This window comes from Tursiops truncatus, chromosome 1 (genome assembly GCF_011762595.2).
Source record: "Tursiops truncatus isolate mTurTru1 chromosome 1, mTurTru1.mat.Y, whole genome shotgun sequence".
NCBI classification, from domain to species: Eukaryota; Metazoa; Chordata; class Mammalia; order Artiodactyla; family Delphinidae; genus Tursiops; species Tursiops truncatus.
The window spans coordinates 63,526,805-63,547,157 of NC_047034.1; the positions used below are offsets into that span (position 1 = coordinate 63,526,805).

Consider the following 20,353-nt stretch of genomic DNA (forward strand, 5'->3'; position numbering starts at 1 on the left):
TAACCTCTAAATAAAACCTCTTTAGGGTCCTCAATAATTTTTCAGAGTGTTAAAGGATCCTGATACTGAAAAAATTAAGAATCACTAGTTTAGAAAAAGATTGATGGGAAAAATCTAGGCGCCCTTCCTTACATCCTTATATTTCAAGTCTCTTTTTAGAATATCATCCTTTCTTTGTTTTTTAGAGATCAAGGGACTTAGAGTTCTATTTCTGTCCCAGATTCTTCTCTGGAACTAAGAAGCTTGTCAGTCTTCCAAAAATAACAGTTCTTTGTTTTGTCCTTTTTAGATTTGATGGTAGAGTGGTGGCAAAGCTCCCTTTCACCCCCCTTTCTTACATCCAAGGACTGTCTCATCGAAATCTGCTGGGGGATGATACCACAGACTGTTCGTTCATCTTCCTGTATATTCTCTGTACCATGTCAATTCGACAGGTAAGTGACAACATCCACTATTTAATATGTATATCCTTCCTTGCTGTCACACCCTAAATTAGTGTCTACTTCTGTAATACTGGAAGTGTCTACCTGTTGCTACTGAGATCTTTCAGTTGCTTGTTTTAGAATTCGAGTATCATCTAAAACTGTTTTAAATGTATGTAGGTCTAGATTACTGATCCTTAGGGATGGGAAGTAGCCATAAAATCAAACATGGTTTCCACATCCCATTTTTAGAGCTCTCAAGTTTCTTCTTTATTGCAACTATCTAAAGGTAGGAAAGTAAAGAGTGGGTTTTGTCTTCCCACTATCATTTCTTCTTTATTATACACCAGTGCCTTTTGGCACTTCAGAAACACAAATAAACAAATAATTTGGTGACTTGAAGTTAGTCACAGTTGAGATAAAGTCTGGCTTGTAGAATTTACATTCAAGCAACATGATGGTCAGACATTCATAGTGAAAAAGAGTGAGAGCTAAGAGATACATATAAGGTTGTGAGAGCCTGGAAGAGAGACATAACATTCAATTAGTGGCAGACGATTCAGGCAGAAAGGTTGAAAGAATGAAGCGGCTTTTGAGATGGGACTTTAAAAAGTAAGAGAGGTTAATTAAAGTCTCTGGCTCCAGAACTCTTCATATTTCAAGGCATTATTCAGTTTTTGAACATACTGCCACTCAGCAGGCATTATAGTGGGGAGGTTGGCACATGCAATAAGTATGAACATGATTCTTTCAATGATTGTTACATAAATGATTCAGAGTTATTTTTCTTCTTCTTCCTCTGAATATTGTCTGTGGCAGCAGGTTTTTTGATTTGTCTGGCATGTGGGAATCAATAGGAAATGGAATAATAGTTTGAAGGTCACAAAGATCTTCATGCTCTTACCACTTAATACTTTCCTTCCCTCATCTCTCACCTCATCCAACACTCCAGCCATTCTGACTTGCCTGACAGTTTCCATGTTCCACTTACCCAGACTCACTTTTTGTGAATGCTCTTCCTTCTATCTGGATGTCTCCCACCTTTTTCTGTTGCATATTAAATGCAACCAAGTTTCCAGGCTTCCTGGAATCATTTTCTGACACTTGCTGCATTCTGAAGGGTAGATATATGACCAGATGCAGAAATCTCAGAAGATTATCACAGTAGTCTAGCAAAAAATCACTATGTTCTAAACTTACAGTGATGGGAGGGTTGAAAAGGAGAGGACAAAGTTGAAAAATATATAGAGGTAAACTAGCAGAACTTAGTGATTGATTTAATGTGAGAAAGGAGAAACTAAGGTAACTTCAACATTATGGCTTTGGTGACCAAATGGAGGATGGGAGTAGAAGAAAGAGAAGTAGGTTGGTTAGAAAACATGCTGTTTGAGGTGTTTGTGAGGCACTTAAGTGGGTATGTCCACCAGGAAGTGGTATTCTTGTGTAGCCGAGGTGTATACTACATCTTTTGACATGCTTTAGCATTTTGGCTTATCCGAGGTGAAAGCCAAGACAGCGACAACATGGATCTCTTTGTTGGTTTAACAGAGGTCATTGATAACTAGAATATTGCTCTTAAATTTGATTATTTAAGTATGAAATATTAAAATTATAGCTAAGGTCAAAATATTAATAAAAAATGATGTATACATGCTACTTTAAGCAACAAAGAACAATTCTATTTTAATTACATGCAAATGTTACTACTTTATTTGTGATGGCTCACGACAGTTTTGTGGTTTTTTTTGTGTTTGGGGGTTTGTTTTTCTGGGGCCAGCCTCGCGGCTTTGCAGGATCTCAGTTCTCTGACCAAGGATTGAACTCAGGTCATGGCAGTGAAAACCCGGAATCCTAACCACTAGGCCACCAGGGAACTCCCTCACAATAGTTATTTTAGATGCACCATTTGCACTGCTACCTGGACATTGTTACCTAGAAATCACCATCTGAACTGTAAAGGTTTTTTTTTTAGTGAAATAAATGTTAAGAATGATCATTGAGAAAGTTCAGCTCAAGCTGGTCTTTAAACTCCTTTCAGTTATTTCAGAAAGTCTGGTGAGGTGTATGTGTAGCAATTAATTTTATCAGGAATGCCATGGTCATTTATCATGGTGGTCAGCAAACTTCTTATGTTTGCTGACCACCATGTAATGGTCTAGATCAGGGGTCCCCAACCCCCGGGCTGCGGACTGGTACGGCATGTTAGGAACTGGGTCGCGCAGCAGGAAGTGAGCTGCAGGCAAGCGAGCGAAGCTTCATCTGCTGCTCCCCATCGCTCACATTACTGCTTGAACCATCTCCCCGCTGCCCGTCCATGGAAAAATTTGTATTCCATGAAACCAGTCCTTGGTGCCGGAAAGGTTGGGGACTGCTGGTCTAGATGATAAATACTTTTGTATTTACTTTTCAGACCATACAGTCTCTGTCACAACAACTTAATTCTGCCATTATAGTATGAAAACAGTCCTAGACAATATGTAAATGAATGAATGTGGCTGTGTTCCATCAAAACTTTATTTATTAAAACAGTCAGGGGCTTCCCTGGTGGCGCAGTGGTTAGGAATCTGCCTGCCGATGCAGGGGACACGGGTTCGAGCCCTGGTCCGGGAAGATCCTAAGCCCATGTGCCACAACTACTGAGCAACTAAGCCCATGTGCCACAACTACTGAGCCTGCGCTCTACGGCCCGCGAGCCACAACTACTGAAGCCCATGCGCCTAGAGCCTGTGCTCCGCAACAAGAGAAGCCACCACAGTGAGAAGCCTGCGCGCCACAATGAAGAGTAGCCCCCGCTAGCCGCAACTAGAGAAAGCCCGTGCGCAGCAATGAGGACCTAATGCAGCCATTAATTAATTAATTAATTAATTTTTAAAAAACGGACGGTAGACCAGCCATGCTAATTCCTGAGAATACAAAAAAAAGGTGAAAGGTGATGGGTGGGGAGAGAAGGAGCAGCAAAAAAAACACACAAAAATTCAGTGTGTTTGTTTTCAGCCAAGGAAGATATATATTCATACTTTTAATTTCTGCTTGTCCGAGTCTATGCACTGATATTAATAAGAGAAAAGTATATAGAGCTCTAGTATAGGTATTGTGAGATATTAAAAATCTTTGAAAAATCACTAAAATGACCTACTTTTATCATTTTTATTAGCTGCCAATAGTTTCTTATTCTGTTCCCCATTGGTTGTTAGTATGTATACTAACAGGAGGATTATGAACTTATTTCCAGTCTGAAATACTTTAGCATTTGAAGTGTTACTATGGAATATATGCTTCTTTCTTTGAATTAAAATTCCTTTCTCTTATTCCCTTTCTCTTTCTATGTTTTGTTTTGTTATTGTATTTGTTTTTTAAGATCTTACATTGCATAATAGTTGACTCTGTAGATGCATGTGAAATGATCCGTCATAAAATATGAGGCTTTCAGATTAGAGACTGTATTATGATTCTCTCAATGAAGCCATTCTTTTTTTAAAATTAATTAATTAATAAATATATATATTAAAAAAATTTTTTTTGGCTGTGTTGGGTCTTTGTTGCTGCACATGGGCTTTCTCTAGTTGCACCGAGCGGGGGCTACTGTTCATTGTGGTGCGTGGGCTTCTAGTGATTTCTGAATTTCCTGTATATACCTTAAAGTGTAGTGTGCACCTAAAAGGCAGGTGTGAAACAAACAGTAGATACTACACCCAAATATAAACTTGGAAAATTGGGGTTATACCACTTTTTACTCCCTAAAACAATGTGGGAAAATTCATGTTGCCCCCAACCTCCAGTAGGAATTGTCCAACTTTGGGGTTTTTACCAATCTAACAGATAAGAATTGCTCTCTCATGTAGTTTTAATTTGCTTATTTGGATTGATCATCTCTGTTTGTGTAAGAAATATTCATGTATTTTTTTTCTTTCTTTGGTAGGCGAGACACCGTGTATGCTTTTTGCCTATTTCGCTATTGGGTTGTTGGTCTTTTTCTTAATTTTTAGCTCTTAGGGAGATTAGCCCTCTCTGTGATCTCAGTTACTAGTAATTTTTACGAATTGTCATTCGTGTTTGTTTTACTTAGTATGGTTTTTGCCATGCAAAATTTTGTTTGCTGGAGGTTTTTAGTTGTTTTTTTTTTTGTTTTTCTTTTCCTTTTTTGGTTTACTGGTCTTTAACTAAAGTTATAAAGAAATTCATCCTTGTTTTCTTCTAGTACATTTTGGTTTCATTAAGTCATGGTTCGATGCATTTGGAGTTGACACTGGTGTACCTTATTTATTCTTTGCTCTTGTACTTTGCCAACTATTATGTGATTTTTATTAGGGAAAACATGGATTCATTTGAGATCAAAGGTTGCCTATCCCTTGTTTTCAAAGACTGAGGAGCCGGAGGGTCAAAAGAATGCAGTAAGGTTAATGATTATTCTTGAATCTAGTGTGTATATGAATAGCACGAAGCCCTGTCAGCAGCCTACTATTAATATTTTCTCTGGAGTGCCTGTCTAAATTCCTCTTTGAAATTTGAAAGTCTGTTCAGATCCCAGTGCAAGTGTTTGGCTGGGGACACTCCTCCTTTCTTCACACCTTGTGTAGATAATTAGGGTTTTGCAATGCGCAGGTGTCATAGAGTGGGCTAAGCATTGTGATCTGAACCCCTAGAGTAAAAGAATATGGAGGAGTGGGTCAAAATATATGTGTCATACCTATAGAGTGCCAAGGTTTAAACTTGTCAGTGTGACCACCCTTCGTAGCAGTTTTCCTGAGGAATCCTCAAGGCAGTGCTCTCTTATGTCCAGAAGCTACTTTCTGGTTTCCTATATTCTGTAATTCCAGTGCTTTTAATCTTTCTTGTTTATTGTGGTAAAATAGACATAACATAAAATATGCTGCTTTAACCATTTTTAACTGTACAGTTCTGTGACATTAAGGACATTGTACGTTGTCATATGACCATCACCACTATCCATCTCTAGAACTTTTTCATATTCCCAAACCGAAAATCTCTGCCCATTAAACACTAAATCTTCATTACCCTCTCCCCTCAGTCCCTGGCAACAACCATTCTACTTTCTGTCTCTGTGAACTTGATTGTTCATATTTGTGAATTTGACCTCATATAAGTAGGATCATACTTATGTCCTTTTGTAACTGGCATGTTTTAAAGGTTCATCCATGTTGTAGCATGTGTCAGAATTTCTTTCCTTTTTAAGGGTGAATAGACATTCAATTGTATGTATATACCACATTTTGTTTATTCATCTGTCAAAGGACAATTGGATTGCTTCTACCTTTTGGCTGTTGTGAGTAATGCTGCTGTGGACACAGGTGTATAAATGTCTGAATTCCTGTTTTCCCTTCTTTTTGCATATATACCCAGAAGTAGAATTGCTGGTCATACTGCAATTCTATGTTTAATTTTTTGAGGAATCAACATACTGTTTTCCACAGCTACTCATCATTTTACCCAGTAGTGTTATCTTAAGGCTTCAGTTTGCCACCAGTTTGAGACCATTTTTAAAAGAATACAAGTAATTTCTCATGCTTTTGTTTCAGTGAGTGAAAACCATAATTTCATTCACTCAGGGTTAATGTTTATGCTGAATGTGTAAAAACAAAATGTATTTTATTCGTTACCTCCAGCAATGGTAGGGTGGCCTTGCTTGTTTTAATGGGGAAGTCTTCTTGTAGTAAATTAGAATATAGCATCTACGGGAATGAGAAACATTTCTGTTATTCATGTCCTTAAAGTGTCAACGGTTTTAATTGCTGAAGTGAGTAGATAGTTCTATCACCAGGTTTCTGGAATTTGTTTTAAACACCTTATATTTGTGAAAGATTATGATATTTACATATGTCAGTTAATAACATCTCTACGGTATTAACCAGAATCCACTTCCTTTACTGAGAGTGGTAGTGTGATTAAATCAGCTAGCTCCAGTCCCTTCGTGACAATACCCCAAGGGTAGGAGTGTGCTAACTGGTTTAAAAAAAAGTGTCACCCTAAGAACAACTACTGAAAACAAAAAAGAAAACTGCTAACTTTCTATATCATGCCCCCTTATTATGATGGAGGTATAATATTAGGTTGAATTAAGGGTATCTATCTGCTTCAATATTTTTTTCCCCTATCTATAAGAGAACTTACTATCACATTAATAATAATCCCTTGATAGAGTCCTCTGTTCATTTATTCATTCAACAAAAGTGAACACATATGTGTATCAGGCTCTGTGCTGGATGCTTAGTATACAGTTATAAAAAAAAAAACTGACATATACTTGTGGTCCTTGCCCTCATGGAACTTATGTTTCTTTTGAAATAAAAAGGTTAATTTTCCCCACCTGCAACTTCACTTCTAAAGAAATCATTATCAAATATGAGGGTATAGAAGTACATTTAAAATTATTTCTGTTATACTAATCATTCAGAGTGGAGGCAGATTAAACAAAGATTAAATTTTAAACCTATACTAAGGCAATTTTATGACATTACTAATTCACGTAAGTATTTGTGAGTCTGGTTTTTATCTATTACTTATTTTTTTCATGTTCTGGTATGTTAGTGATTATATGATTCACCACTGACTTAAGAGTTTTCAAGGAGGCACTTCCCTGGTGGCGCAGTGGTTAAGAATCCACCTGCCAATGCAGGGGACATGGGTTCGAGCCCTGGTCTGGGGAAATCCCACATGCTGCGGAGCAACTAAACCTGTGTGCCACAAATACTGAGCCTGCGCTCGGAGAAGCCCGCGCACCGCAATGAAGACTAACCCTGCTCTTCGCAACTAAAGAAAGCCCCACACAGCAACAAAGACCCAATGCAGCCAATAAATAAATAAATATATTTTTAAAATAAATAAATAAAAGAAGTTGGAAATTTAGTGACATTCTATCATTTGGTCTTCTTATTGCTTTGTGTAGTGGATTTTTAGAGGGGAGCATGAAGGAGCTATTTTTATTATGAAAGAAATACAGACATTCTCCAGCTTTACTAAGGGGAAGTAACCTACTAATGATTGATTTTTCTTCATAACCTGTTTTTAGATTTCTTTTTAAAGTACAGCATGGTCTATAGTATTGTGAGTGATTGAATGAATGAATGAAGTATTTTATGGCAAATATAATTTAAATGAGTTCTTGAAGTTGTGTCTTCATATTTAAATATTATGTGATATTCTGACAGTGTTATCTCAAATATAAACACATCAGTAACAATTATTCTTTTTTTGAATATTTAAATTTTATTTTATTTATTTTTTAATACAGCAGGTTCTTATTAGTTATCTATTTTATACATATTAGTGTATATATGTCAATACCAATCTCCCTATTCATCACACCACCACCACCCCCCGCCGCTTGCCCCGCTTGGTGTCCATACGTTTGTCCCCTACATCTCTGTCTCTATTTCTGCCCTGCAGACTGGTTCATCTGTACCATTTTTCTAGGTTCCACATATATGCGTTAATATATGGTATTTGTTTTTCTCTTTCTGACTTACTTTACTCTGTATGACAGTCTCTAGATCCATCCATGTCTCTACAAATGACCCAGTTTAATTCCTTTTTATGGCTGAGTAATATTCCATTGAGTATATGTACCACATCTTCTTTATCCATTTGTCTGTCAGTGGGCATTTAGGTTGCTTCCATGACCTGGCTATTGGAAATAGTGCTGCAGTGAACACTGGGGTGCATGTGTCTTTTTGAATTATGGTTTCCTCTGGGTATATGCCCAGTAGTGGGATTGCTGGGTCCTATGGTAGTTCTACTTTCAGTTTTTTAAGGAACCTCCATACTGTTTGCCATAGTGACTATATCGATTTACATTCCCACCAACAGTGCAAGAGGGTTCCCTTTTCTCCACACCCTCTCCAGCATTTGTTGTTTGTAGATTTTCTGATGATGCCCATTCTAACTGGTGTGAGGTGATACCTCATTGTAGTTTTGATTTGTATTGCTCTAATAATTAGTGAGGTTGAGCAGCTTTTCATGTGCTTCTTGGCCATCTGCATGTCTTCTTTGGAGAAATGTCTATTTAGGTCTTTTGCCCATTTTTTGATTGGGTTCTTTGTTTTTTTAATATTGAGCTGCATGAACTGTTTATATATTTTGGAGATTAATTCTTTGTCTGTTGCTTTGTTTGAAAATATTTTCTCCCATCCTGAGGGTTGTCTTTCCATCTTGTTTGTAGTTTCCTTTGCTGTGCAAAAGCTTTGAAGTTTCATTAGATCCCATTTGTTTATTTTTGTTTTTATTTCCATTACTCTAGGAGGTGGATCAAAAAAGATCTTGCTGTGATTTATGTCAAAGAGTGTTCTTCTTATATTTTCCTCTGAGAGTTTTATAGTGCCCAGTCTTACATTTAGGTCTCTAATCCATTTTGAGTTTATTTTTGTGTATGGTGTTAGGGAGTGTTCTAATTTCATTCTTTTCCATGTAGCTGTCCAGGTTTCCCAGCACCACTTATTGAAGACTGTCTTTCTCCATTGTATATCCTTCGGTTTGTCCTATATGGCCTTTATTATGTTGAAGTAGGTTCCCTCTATGCCCACTTTCTGGAGAATTTTTATCATAAATGGGTGTTGAATTTTGTCAAAAGCTTTTTCTGCATCTATTGAGATGATCACATGGTTTTTATTCTTCAGTTTGTTAATGTGTATCGCATTGATTGATTTGCATATATTGAAGAATCCTTGCATCTCTGGGATAAATCCCACTTTATCATGGTGTATGATCCTTTTAATGTGTTGTTGGATTCTGTTTGCTAGTATTTTGTTGAGGATTTTTCATCATGGATTATCATCAGTGATATTGGATTTATCATCAGTGATATTGGTCTGTAATTTTCTTTTTTTGTAGTATCTTTGTCTGGTTTTGGTATCAGGGTGATGGTGGCCTCATAGAATGAGTTTGGGAGTGTTCCTTCCTCCGCAATATTGTGGAGGAGTTTGAGAAGGATAGGTGTTAGCTCTTCTCTAAATGTTTGATAGAATTCATCTGTGAAGTCATCTGGTCCTGGACTTTGTTGGAATATTTGGAATCACAGTTTCAGTTTCATTACTTGTGATTGGTCTGTTCATATTTTCTATTTCTTCCTGGTTCAGTCTTGGAAGGTTATACCTTTCTAAGAATTTCTCCATTTCTTCCAGGTTGTCCATTTTATTGGCATAGAGTTGCTTGTAGTAGTCTCTCATGATGCTTTGTTTTTCTGTGGTGTCTGTTGTAACTTCTCCTTTTTCATTTCTAATTTTATTGATTTGAGTCCTCTCCCTCTTTTTCTTGATGAGTCTGGCTAAAGGTTTATCAATTTTGTTTATCTTCTCAAAGAACCAGCTTTTAGTTTTATTGATCTTTGCTATTGTTTTCTTTGTTTCTATTTCATTTATTTCTGCTCTCATCTTTATGAATTCTTTCCTTCTACTAACATTGGGTTTTGTTTGTTCTTCTTTCTCGAGTTCCTTTAGGTATAAGGTTAGATTGTTTATTTGAGATTTTTCTTGTTTCTTGAGGAAGGCTTGTATTGCTATAAACTTCCCTCTTAGAACTGCTTTTGCTGCATCCCATAGGTTTTGGATCGTTGTGTTTTCATTGTCATTTGTCTCTAGGTGTTTTTTGATTTCCTCTTTGATTTCCTCAGTGATCTCTTGGTTATTTAGTAACATATTGTTTAGCCTCCCTGTGTTTGTGTTTTTTATGTTTTTTTCCCTGTAATTGATTTCTAGTCTCATAGTACTGTGGTCAGAAAAGATGCTTCATGTGATTTCAGTTTTCTTAAATTTACTGAGGCTTGATTTGTGACCCAAGTTGTGATCTCTCCTGGAGAAGAACTGTTCCATGTGCCCTTGAGAAGAAAGTGTAATCTGCTGTTTCTGGATGGAATGTCTTATAAATATCAATTAAATCTATCAGGTCTATTGTGTCATTTAAAGCTTGTGTTTCCTTATTAATTTTCTGTCTGGGTGGTCTGTCCATTGGTGAAGTGAGGTGTTAAAGTCCCCCGCTATTATTGTGTTACTGTCGATTTCCTCTTTTAGAGCTGTTAGCAGTTAGTTGCCTTATGTATTGAGGTGCCCCTATGTTGGGTGCATATATATTTATAATTGTTATATCTTCTTGGATTGATCCCTTGATCATTATGTTGTATCCTTCCTTGTCTCTTGTAGCATTCTTTATTTTAAAGTCTATTTTATCTGATATGAGTATTGCTACTCCAGCTTTATTTTGATTTCCATTTGCATGGAATATTTTTTTCCATTCCGTCACTTTCAGTCTGTATGTGTCCCTAGGTCTGAAGTGGGTCTGTTGTAGACAGCATATATATGGGTCTTGTTTTTGTATCCATTCAGCGAGCCTGTGTCTTTTGGTTGGAGCATTTAATCCGTTCACGTTTAAGGTAATTATTGATATGTATGTTCCTATTACCATTTTCTTAATTGTTATGGGTTTGTTTTTGTAGGTCCTTTTCCTCTCTTGTGTTTCCTACCTAAAGAAGTTCCTTTAACATTTGTTGTAGGGCTGGTTTCATGTTGCTGAATTCTCTTAGCTTTTTCTTGCCTGTAAAGCTTTTGATTTCCCCATAGAATCTGAATGAGATCCTTGCTGGGTAGAGTAATCTTGGTTGTAGGTTCTTCCCTTTCATCACTTTAAATATATCATGCCACTCCCTTCTGGCTTGTAGAGTTTGTGCTGAGAAATCAGCTGTTAACCTTATGGGAGTTCCCTTGTATGTTATTTGTTGTTTTTCCCTTGTTGCTTTCAGTAATTTTTCTTTGTCTTTAATTTTTGTCAGTATTATTACTATGTGTCTCAGCGTGTTTCTCCTTGGGTTTATCCTGCCTGGGGCTCTTTGCGCTTCCTGGACTTCGGTGGCTATTTCCTTTCCCATGTTAGGGAAGTTTTCAACTATATCTCTTCAGGTATTTTCTCGGGTCCTTTCTCTCTCTCTTCTCCTTCTGGGACCCCTATAATGCGAATGTTGTGTTTAATGTTGTCCCAGAGGTCTCTTAGGCTGTCTTCATTTCTTTCCATTGTTTTTTCTTTATTCTGTTCTGTGGCAGTGAATTCCACCATTCTATCTTCCAGGTCACTTATCCATTCTTCTGCCTCAGTTATTCTGCTATTGATTCCTTCTAGTGTATTTTTCATTTCAGTTATTTATTGTTCATCTCTGTTTTTTTGTCTTTAATTCTTCTAGGTGTTTGTTCTTTAATTCTTCTAGGTCTTTGTTAAACATTTCTTGCATCTTCTCGATCTTTGCCTCCATTCTTTTTCTGAGGTCCTGGATCATCTTCACTATCATTATTCTGAATTCTTTTTCTGGAAGGTTGCCTATCTCCACTTCATTTAGTTGTTTTTCTGGGGTTTTATCTTGTTCCTTCATCTGGTACAAAGTCCTCTGCCTTTTCATTTTGTCTATCTTTTTGTGAATGTGGTTTTTCTTCCACAGGCTGCAGAACTGTAGTTCTTCTTGCTTCTGCTGTCTGCCCTCTCAGTAGCAATTATTCTTAATGATAAAGTATTAGGGAGTGTATACTTCAGAGGAGCCTAGATATAGATATTCTCATAGTGCCTTATGCACATTAGGTACTCAGTAACTGTTGAATGAATGAATGCATACAAGCTAACCTGCCTACCCTGGGTTAGATTTTGTTCTGAAGAACAGAACTTTAATAGAGGAGGTACTATGTAAGAAAACCCATTAGATTAAGAGTCCAAAAACATGGGTTTTAATTCTAACTCTGTTCTTCATTTAACTTTGTAATTTTGGACAGGCCATCCTACTCTTCCAAGTTTTAATTGGAATTTCTCAAATATAAAATGAAAGACTTGAGCAAAAATAATTAGATGATCTTTAAGGTTTTTCCCACTTACAGGTGCTGTACAATATCTTAACTGACCTTATTTACCCTCTCCACATTCATGAACCCCTTCCCTCCCTCTTTAAAGCAAACCACCTTATCCCCACATCACACTGTCCACTCCTGTGCTCTTTAGAACTCCTCCACCTGTCTGCTCCCACCAGTTGAGTCATTGCCTTCCAAGAGCCAATTGTATTTATCCCTAAACTGTTTATGCTAGTTTTACTGATTGTTGCATTTATGTTATTTAATTTAATGTTATACTAACTGATGAAATCTGAGTATAAAATAGTCTTTTCTATGAGAACTAGTTTCATAAAGTTGAGTTTCTAAAAAAAAAACTACTGAATTAGATTTAAGTGAGACAGCTGAAAAGATGAGGGGTTGTGTAGAAACCTAGGAGGATTCTGAACTTAGATTACTTTGCAAAATTCTGATTTCTCTCACTTCTTTGAAGACATTGATACCGAATATTTCAGTTTCAGCTGATACTGAATATTTCAGTTTCAGCTTCAGATGGTGCAATAATGACTAAATCCAGCTATAAGCCCCATACTCAGAGAAGAAGCCTTCCTACACGAAATAGCTAATGAATGTACTTTGTGTTGAAATAAAAGATTACCTCTTTTTATGATTCTCCACTTGAAAAAATCAGCTTCTTTGGTTAGTAGACCAAGATCCTATGAGGGAAGAGGCCTTTTACTGTTCTGTGATCTCTATAACATTGTAGGCCTTTTACAAAATAAGTAGTAATCGTCCTGTTTTAGGTCATATTAGTACTTTTTATTTGTAAGGTTTCTGTTTATATGAGATCTATGTTAAATACTTTTCTCTATATCTCATTAAAACCCAATTTTTATTCTGTTTCCTTCACAGAACATCCAGAAGATCCTTGGCCTTGCCCCTTCACGAGCCGCCACCAAGCAGGCAGGTGGATTTCTTGGCCCTCCACCTCCTTCTGGGAAGTTCTCTTGAATTTAAGAAGAACCCTATAATTCCTGTCATTCTTTTTAGACACTCAAATAAGACCGGCAACTATTTTGTAGCAAGAGCCATAGGCAGCCTTAGCACTTGGGCCACTTTCTAATTTTGAGTTATTTCTAGGTTTTTTTGGATATGATTTGAATGAGAATGGCACTCAACAAACATGATAGTGCTTTTGGTCACAGATTAATTTTTTTTAAACAAGTGTTGTGATTAGATAAGCACAGGTGATGTTTATGTAATGAGAAACAAATTCTTATTTTGCTTACACAAATATTTCTGTGGGATCAACTTTCAAGTATGTGCTGTGTGCCATGTACCATGGAAGTTGGCTCTCTATGAGCATTTAGAGATCTGGAAGAAAAATTTAGTTTATGTAACTCTTATTTGGAACAATTTGTTGTGTGTTTTTTTCAACCTAAATATATGACCTGAGATCAATAAAAGAGGCCAAAATTTTAGCTATTTCATCTACAAGGAGAGACGTGTTTTGTTTTGCCATATTTCTAGATACATATTTTTAGTAACCTGAACATAAGGGAAAACATTGGCGAGGAAGGGGCAATGCTGGTTTTGTTTTTTCTCGCCCGTCCCCCCCTACCCTGGGGCAATGTTTAAATGTAATATTTTATCATACTTGCTTCATATGCTCAAAATACAGAGTTGCCCTGTTATAGGAATTCTAAAGCATGAGAGGAAAGGAAGGTAATAACTCATGGGAGTATAAAAATGAGGGTCCTCAGCAGTTTCCTTCATACCCTAGTACAATCTGTTGGATTCTTGGGAAGGCACTCAGTCCTCCCCTGGAGGCAAGGTTATGGTTATTTGTGGTTAATCTTACAGACCTTCCTTGTAGTCACAGTGGCCTTCGGTTCCTGCCCTGCTCCTTTGTAAAGGATGAGGGGATGTTTATACCATGATCTCCCCCCCCCCCCCCGCCCCCGAATCCATGGAATTAGAAATCTTATGTGGAGTGATAACTCTAGTACTAAATGTTTACTTTTATCAGTAGTGTCCTTAGATGCATGTATTCTACCAGTGAGAAAGGTACATTATTTGCAAAGTAACAACTGTTAAACCAACAGCAAACTTTTCAATGGCATCAAGTCCAGGAGACAGTGGGATAATATTTTGAAAGCTGGGGAAAATAATTATCAACCTAGAATTTTATGTACAGCTAAACCAGAAGTTTGGGAGCAAAACTGGGGAAAATATTTTCAGAGCTACAAAATCCAAGATAGTTGAATTATTAAAGGGTATATTTCAGGGACGGGGAAGAATACCAGGGGGAAGGTGTGGGATCGAAGAATCGATGGTCAACACAGAAATTGATAAAATATATGGATAAATTTAAATATTTTATGGATTATCTAGTTTAAGCATTATCTCGAGACAACCCCACAAAGTAATTACTGTTCTTGCCCTCATTTAACAGATGAAGAAACTGAGGCAAGAGAGGTTAAGTAACTTGCTCAGCATCCCTTAGCTAGTGAGTGGCAGAGTTAGGATTCGAACCCAAGCAGTTTAAAGCCATGTAGTCCAGGCTCTCAAATGCTACGTTGTATTATAACATCCCAATATAGCATGTGGTGAGTCTCTTCCCATCTCTTTCCCTTATCTCCTCAGCTAGAGTATATGAGCTCTAAAGTTGAGGCTTTGTCTTTTTTGGTTGTTGTTCTTGTTTCCTCAAAGCCATCACGTGGGTGGGAGGGAGCACAGCAGGAGCTCATTGAAAGCAGATGAAATGGAACAGAAATCTCTATTGCAAGGTTACCTTTATCAGAAAAGATGCCTGATAATGGATAGTGATAACTTCTAATGGTCTTTTCTCCATGTCATTAACTGTTCCAGGCAAAATAATAATTAAAAGGGTGATAAAGAAGGAAATGATGATCACGATAACAATGATGAGAAAATGATGAAATATCTAAAATAAAGCATAAAAAGAGAAGAAACCACACTCAAAATTCTGCTATTACCTTGTAAAGTGAAAATATATAGTTCATCCTCCCATCAGCCCTCTTAGGTTTTGAAGCTGGTGCTTTCTAATCAGATTTCTAATGGATGTTGAGGTTTTCATAAAGTATATTTCAGTGGAAGAGGGTAAATAAGAGGGAGACGTAAAAAAGGAGAAGGAAGGAGGAGAGAGAACATCTATTCACCCTATTCCTAAAAGGACACAATAGCAGGGATGTATGCAGAGGAAACAGAGCTATCACATCACAAGAATGTAAACTCAAGGAGATACTAAGGGCTGCTGTAGCCTCACAGTTAGCTTTTTAATTTACTTGCCCTGAAAAATTTTCAAGACTAGTCATTTGGATGACTCTAAATCCAGACCATCACTGAATTAGTGGAGATGACATTTCAAGCCAGAGAAGCCTCTGAACAGCTCTCAAAACACGTGATTTGGCTACTTTGCTTATGTAAAGGGTAGATTGTCCCCTTCCTAGTTAAAAAAAAAAAATCAAGCATTATTAATATTTACCTTAGGCTACTCAGGTTGTGCTCATAATATACTTAGTAGTAAACTTTTTAAAAATTCAGGTAAACCTAAATTTATTAACAGATAAGACTTCAAAATCTAAGCCAGTTTGAAACCTGGAAAGCAAACGAGTGTACTCATATGCCTTTGACCAGATTGTGGTTCCTCTTCTCTCATTTGAAAATTATTCTCTTCAGTTTGTCTAGTAATTTAAAATGACATCAGTGGGTTGATGAGCATCCAGAATTTTCCCTTACATCCAAATCAAAATCATTTTGTCACAGGCTAGTGTGTAGTAGGGTTTTTTCAACGTAACTTAAACTTATATTGTGTATTTCAGTCCTGCCCTTCAATACAAGTAAAAGCACCATATACTTTCTCCTTTTTTGGATTAATTCTGCTTAAGTTACAGTCTTTTATTTTCTTTGAATTTACTTCTTGCTTTGAGTTTTAAAGCTTTTTAGAATGGGGAAAAACCTCAAAAATAAATGAAAGTTAAAAAAATGTATAAAGAACACCCAGATACTGATTATTCATCTTCAGCAATTAATTAATGGCCAATCTTCTGTCTACCTGTTCTTCTATTCCTCTTATATTATTCTAAAGCAAATCCTAGGCATTGTATCTTTTACTCATAAACGTTTCAGGGCTTTAAAGAATATCTATATCTCTATATAGGTCTCAGTACCATTTTCACACTTTAAAAAATTGACAATTCCTTGATAGGATAATTGTCTAATAGATGTCAAAATTTTTTACAGTTTTTTTGAATCAGTTGGTTGACAAGCGTTGTAAATCTCTTCTAATCTATTATCGTGGTTCTCAAACTAGAATACATCAGAATCACCTAGAAGCCTTAAAACACAGACTGCTGGGCCCTACTGCAGAGTTTCTGATAAGACTGCAGTGTAGCTTGAGAACTTGCACTTCTAACAAATTCCAGGGTGACGCTGATGTTGGCTGGTTTGCAGTCCACTCACATTTTAGTTCTGCACTATCTCTCTTTCTTTTCCCCCCTTGTAATTTATTTGTTGAAGAAACTGCATTGTTTCCCCTGTAGGGTTTCCCTCAGTTTGAAATTTGCTGATTGCATGCCTGTTTTACACACTGTTGCTTGTCTCTTTTTGTAATGTTAGCTTTTGCTAATCACTAATTACTAATAATTAGGGATTGAAAAATTATGATACTCTACTATCTCTTCATTTATTAGGTAAAAGTACCTCTATAGGTAGAAGCATCCCTTCATATACCGTTTGGTTACCCAGTGTTAAATTTTATAGGAAAGGCAGACTAAATGCGTGATTATCTGGTTTTCAAAATAATGAGCTGTTCACTCTAATGCTCCAGGGGTGAACAATGTGTGTGATTAGCAGTTCATAGGTTTAAACATACTTGATTCATTTCAGTTCACTGAAGTTATTTTTCTTGCGGATGCTCAAATTGTCCTATTTTTGGCCAGCGAGAGGCTCTTTAAGCTGGCTCCTGGGACTGTTTGACATGACCCTAGTTTTCATTGGTGGCATCCTTGCTAAGTGATATGACAAGATGTTCCAGGGCCACCTCTTATTTCCTGCCTGAGCAGAAGGCAACACTTTCTTCAAGGAGGCCTGATTATTTTTACTGGGGAATGGTATTTGGAGACTGCAGTCAGAGCATAAAGATGCTCGTTGAGACTGGGTTAGTAGGTTTCTAGGCCCTTTTTGTGGACTAAGATAGGTAATACGTTTTGTTGCTGTTTTAAGGTAAAATGCATCATGCGTTTATACCAGTACTCTATGCCCCTCTTAAATTCCGAGCTACAGAGTTTTTCCTTAATTTCTTTAACCTGTGTCTCTCTTAATTCTCATGCTAAGAATTCCAGTTTTCATTGCCAGAAATGATGGAATATCATATACTTAGTCTTTAGCATAATCCCACAATATCCACCCAAAAGTCCCAGATTATCAATACCAACATTACTACCAACAATATAATTACTGAAAATAATTGAAGTTTTTTGGGGGGAGAGTGGGGGGAGGTTCTTTAAAATACATCCCACTCCAGGTATACAGTCAGATTACTGAAATTGCAGATTATCTGGAATAGTTTCTTTTTTGAGTTTCTCATTCATGTCCTCATCTCTGTCCCCTAAATTTCCCTGAAGTAGCCTCCCACGTAGTCTCCTTTACTCTGGTCTCTCCTGGCTCATCATCCATCCTGTAAAGTCAATAATCTTTCTAAAATATAAATCTACTTGTGTTGCTCCTCCAAGGAAAGTTGTCCACCGGCTCCCAGTAACCTGTAAGTAAATGTAGACTATTTAGCATAGAAAATCATCCTAGTCTGGATCTCCAGCCTCTCCCACCCCTAGGATCTACCCTTCTCCCATCCCTGTCTCGCATACATCCTAGGCTCTAGTCAAGCAAATTTATTTTTTAAATTCTGCATTTTTCACATTTTTAGACTTTATTACCTTTGTTTTCTCTGCCTGAAATATTCTTCCTCTTATTTGCCTGATTTTCTCATGTTTCCTTCTCAACTCAACTCAAGCATCTCCTCCTCCTAAAGGTTTTCTCTGACCTTTATGTGTTAGGTTTCTTTTCCCTGTATCTGTTTCAGCTTTTCATATGAGTCATTTATTAAAAATGGGCAAATCTCTTAACTATCTAAGCCTCAATGGCCTCGTCTGGAAAATGGGATGAACACTCCAGTTAAAACTGTCATATCCAACATCACTCATCTGAGTCTTCAGCTAGATTCTCTTAGTTCCCTCTGAAAACCCTGCTGCCTGCTGCCCACAGCACACTGGACACTCTCAGCCGCACGTATGCACTTTAGCTCTTACCAGGGAATTGTATAACGTTACTTGTTTTACTTGTTAATTTTAATTATGTACACTAAGTATTGTGTAAATTAATGAAATATGAATGCAAAAAAGAGAATTGTGTCCATGAAAACTAATTTGAATGGTTTGGAATGACTCAATAAAAGCAAATTGCTAAAAATAATTGCTTTGACTTACATATGGGTAAAATAACAGAGACTGAAAAAAGTAATAAAAGTTTAGAAAGATTCAGTACTCATATTCATTCTTAGTGTTTTAGTTCATACTTCACTTTAAAGAAACCAAAACTGGAAATCAGAGGTGATACATTTTCGTCTTAAAAACATTTTATTTTAGGGCTTCCCTGGTGGCGCAGTGGTTGAGAGTCCGCCTGTTGATGCAGGGGACGCGGGTTAGTGCCCTGGTCCGGGAGGATCCCACATACCGCGGAGCGGCTGGGCCCGTGAGCCATGGCCGCTGAGCCTGTGCGTCCGGAGCCTATGCTCCGCAACGGGAGAGGCCACAACAGTGAGAGGCTGCATACCACAAAAAAAACCCCACAACATTTTACTTTAGGAAAGCATTGCCACAAAACATGGAATTTTCATCATCACAAGTTCTGTTTAGGGACTTCCCTGGCGGTCCAGTGGTTAAGACTCCATGCTTGCACTGCAGGGCACGCGGGTTCAATCCCTGGTTGTGGAACTGTGATCCCACATGCTGCGCGGCATGGCCAAAAAATAAGATTAAATAAATAAATTTTTAAAACTCTGTTTAAATTCTTGCAGTCTTTGAAATCTTTGAGTTGCACATGTTTGATTCTGTTGTTTTATTGCTATAAACTATGCATGGAAAACAAAATAAAGGGTTCTTTGAACACTTATTATGGGTTTAGTGTATACAAAAAAAGAAAAAAGGGACTTCGCTGGTGGCGCAGTGGTTAAGAATCCGCCTGCCAACGTAGGGGACACGGGTTTGAGCCCTGGTCTGGGAAGATCCCACGTGCCGCGGAGCAACTAAGCCCGTGCGCCACAACTACTGAGCCTGAGCCCTAGAGCCCACAAGCCACAACTACTGAAGCCCGCATGCCTGGGGCCCATGCTCTGCAACAAGAGAAGCCACCGCAACGAGAAGCCCACGCACCACAACGAAGAGTAGCCCCCGCTCGCCGCAACTAGAGAAAGCCTGCGCGCAGCAACGAAGACCCAAAGCAGCCAAAAATAAATAAATTTATTAAAAGAAAAGCGAGACTCAAAAAAATAGGCTCATATTCAGGAAAAAAGCCTTGACCCTACATCAGAAGTGAATAGGTATATATTTGTTATAAGTTAGAAGTGTCTGAAGTACATACAAAATTTTTTCATGATTCTGTAATTAACTTTTTAGATTAACCTACAAATTACATCAGCGACAACCTACATCACATCAGCGACATGGATTTTTCCCTCATAGTGTTTTGGATGGATTATATAAAGCAATTGACATTATGCCTCGCATATTGAGAGCATTTGATCTTCAAACACAGCAGTCCTATAAGGTAGATAGGATATCTTTTTATTGTCCTGATTTTCTATGTGACAGATCAGGTTCTGAAATGTTGTGATGTGTCCAAGATCACAGCAAGTGGCAGAACCAGGAAGAGCCTTAGGCCCCAGGGTCCATGCTCTTTCCACTAGAGCATCCAGTAGGCTGACTCCATTGGGTCTACAGTATAAGACTGCTGAGCTGGAATCCTGTCTGGACTTGTTACCCTTTATGCAAAATGTCTTCATGTAAGGCAAGCTGGGGTTCCCAGGGAGTATCATTTAAGTGACTA

At 37.5% G+C, this 20,353-nt stretch overlaps 1 protein-coding gene across 2 annotated transcripts in view; it reads left to right on the forward strand.

Annotated features, from left to right (window-relative positions):
- Positions 1-13,726, forward strand: part of TMCO1 (transmembrane and coiled-coil domains 1) — a 46,277-nt gene extending 32,551 nt beyond the window's left edge. For both annotated transcript variants that reach the window (XM_019931792.2, XM_033855658.2), the window contains 2 exons: positions 290-434; positions 13,142-13,726. In XM_019931792.2, coding sequence (XP_019787351.1) covers positions 290-434; positions 13,142-13,240 — 244 coding nt within the window. In that variant the 3' untranslated portion in view covers positions 13,241-13,726. The remainder of the gene's footprint in view (positions 1-289; positions 435-13,141) is intronic.
- The last annotated feature ends 6,627 nt before the right edge of the window (positions 13,727-20,353 follow it).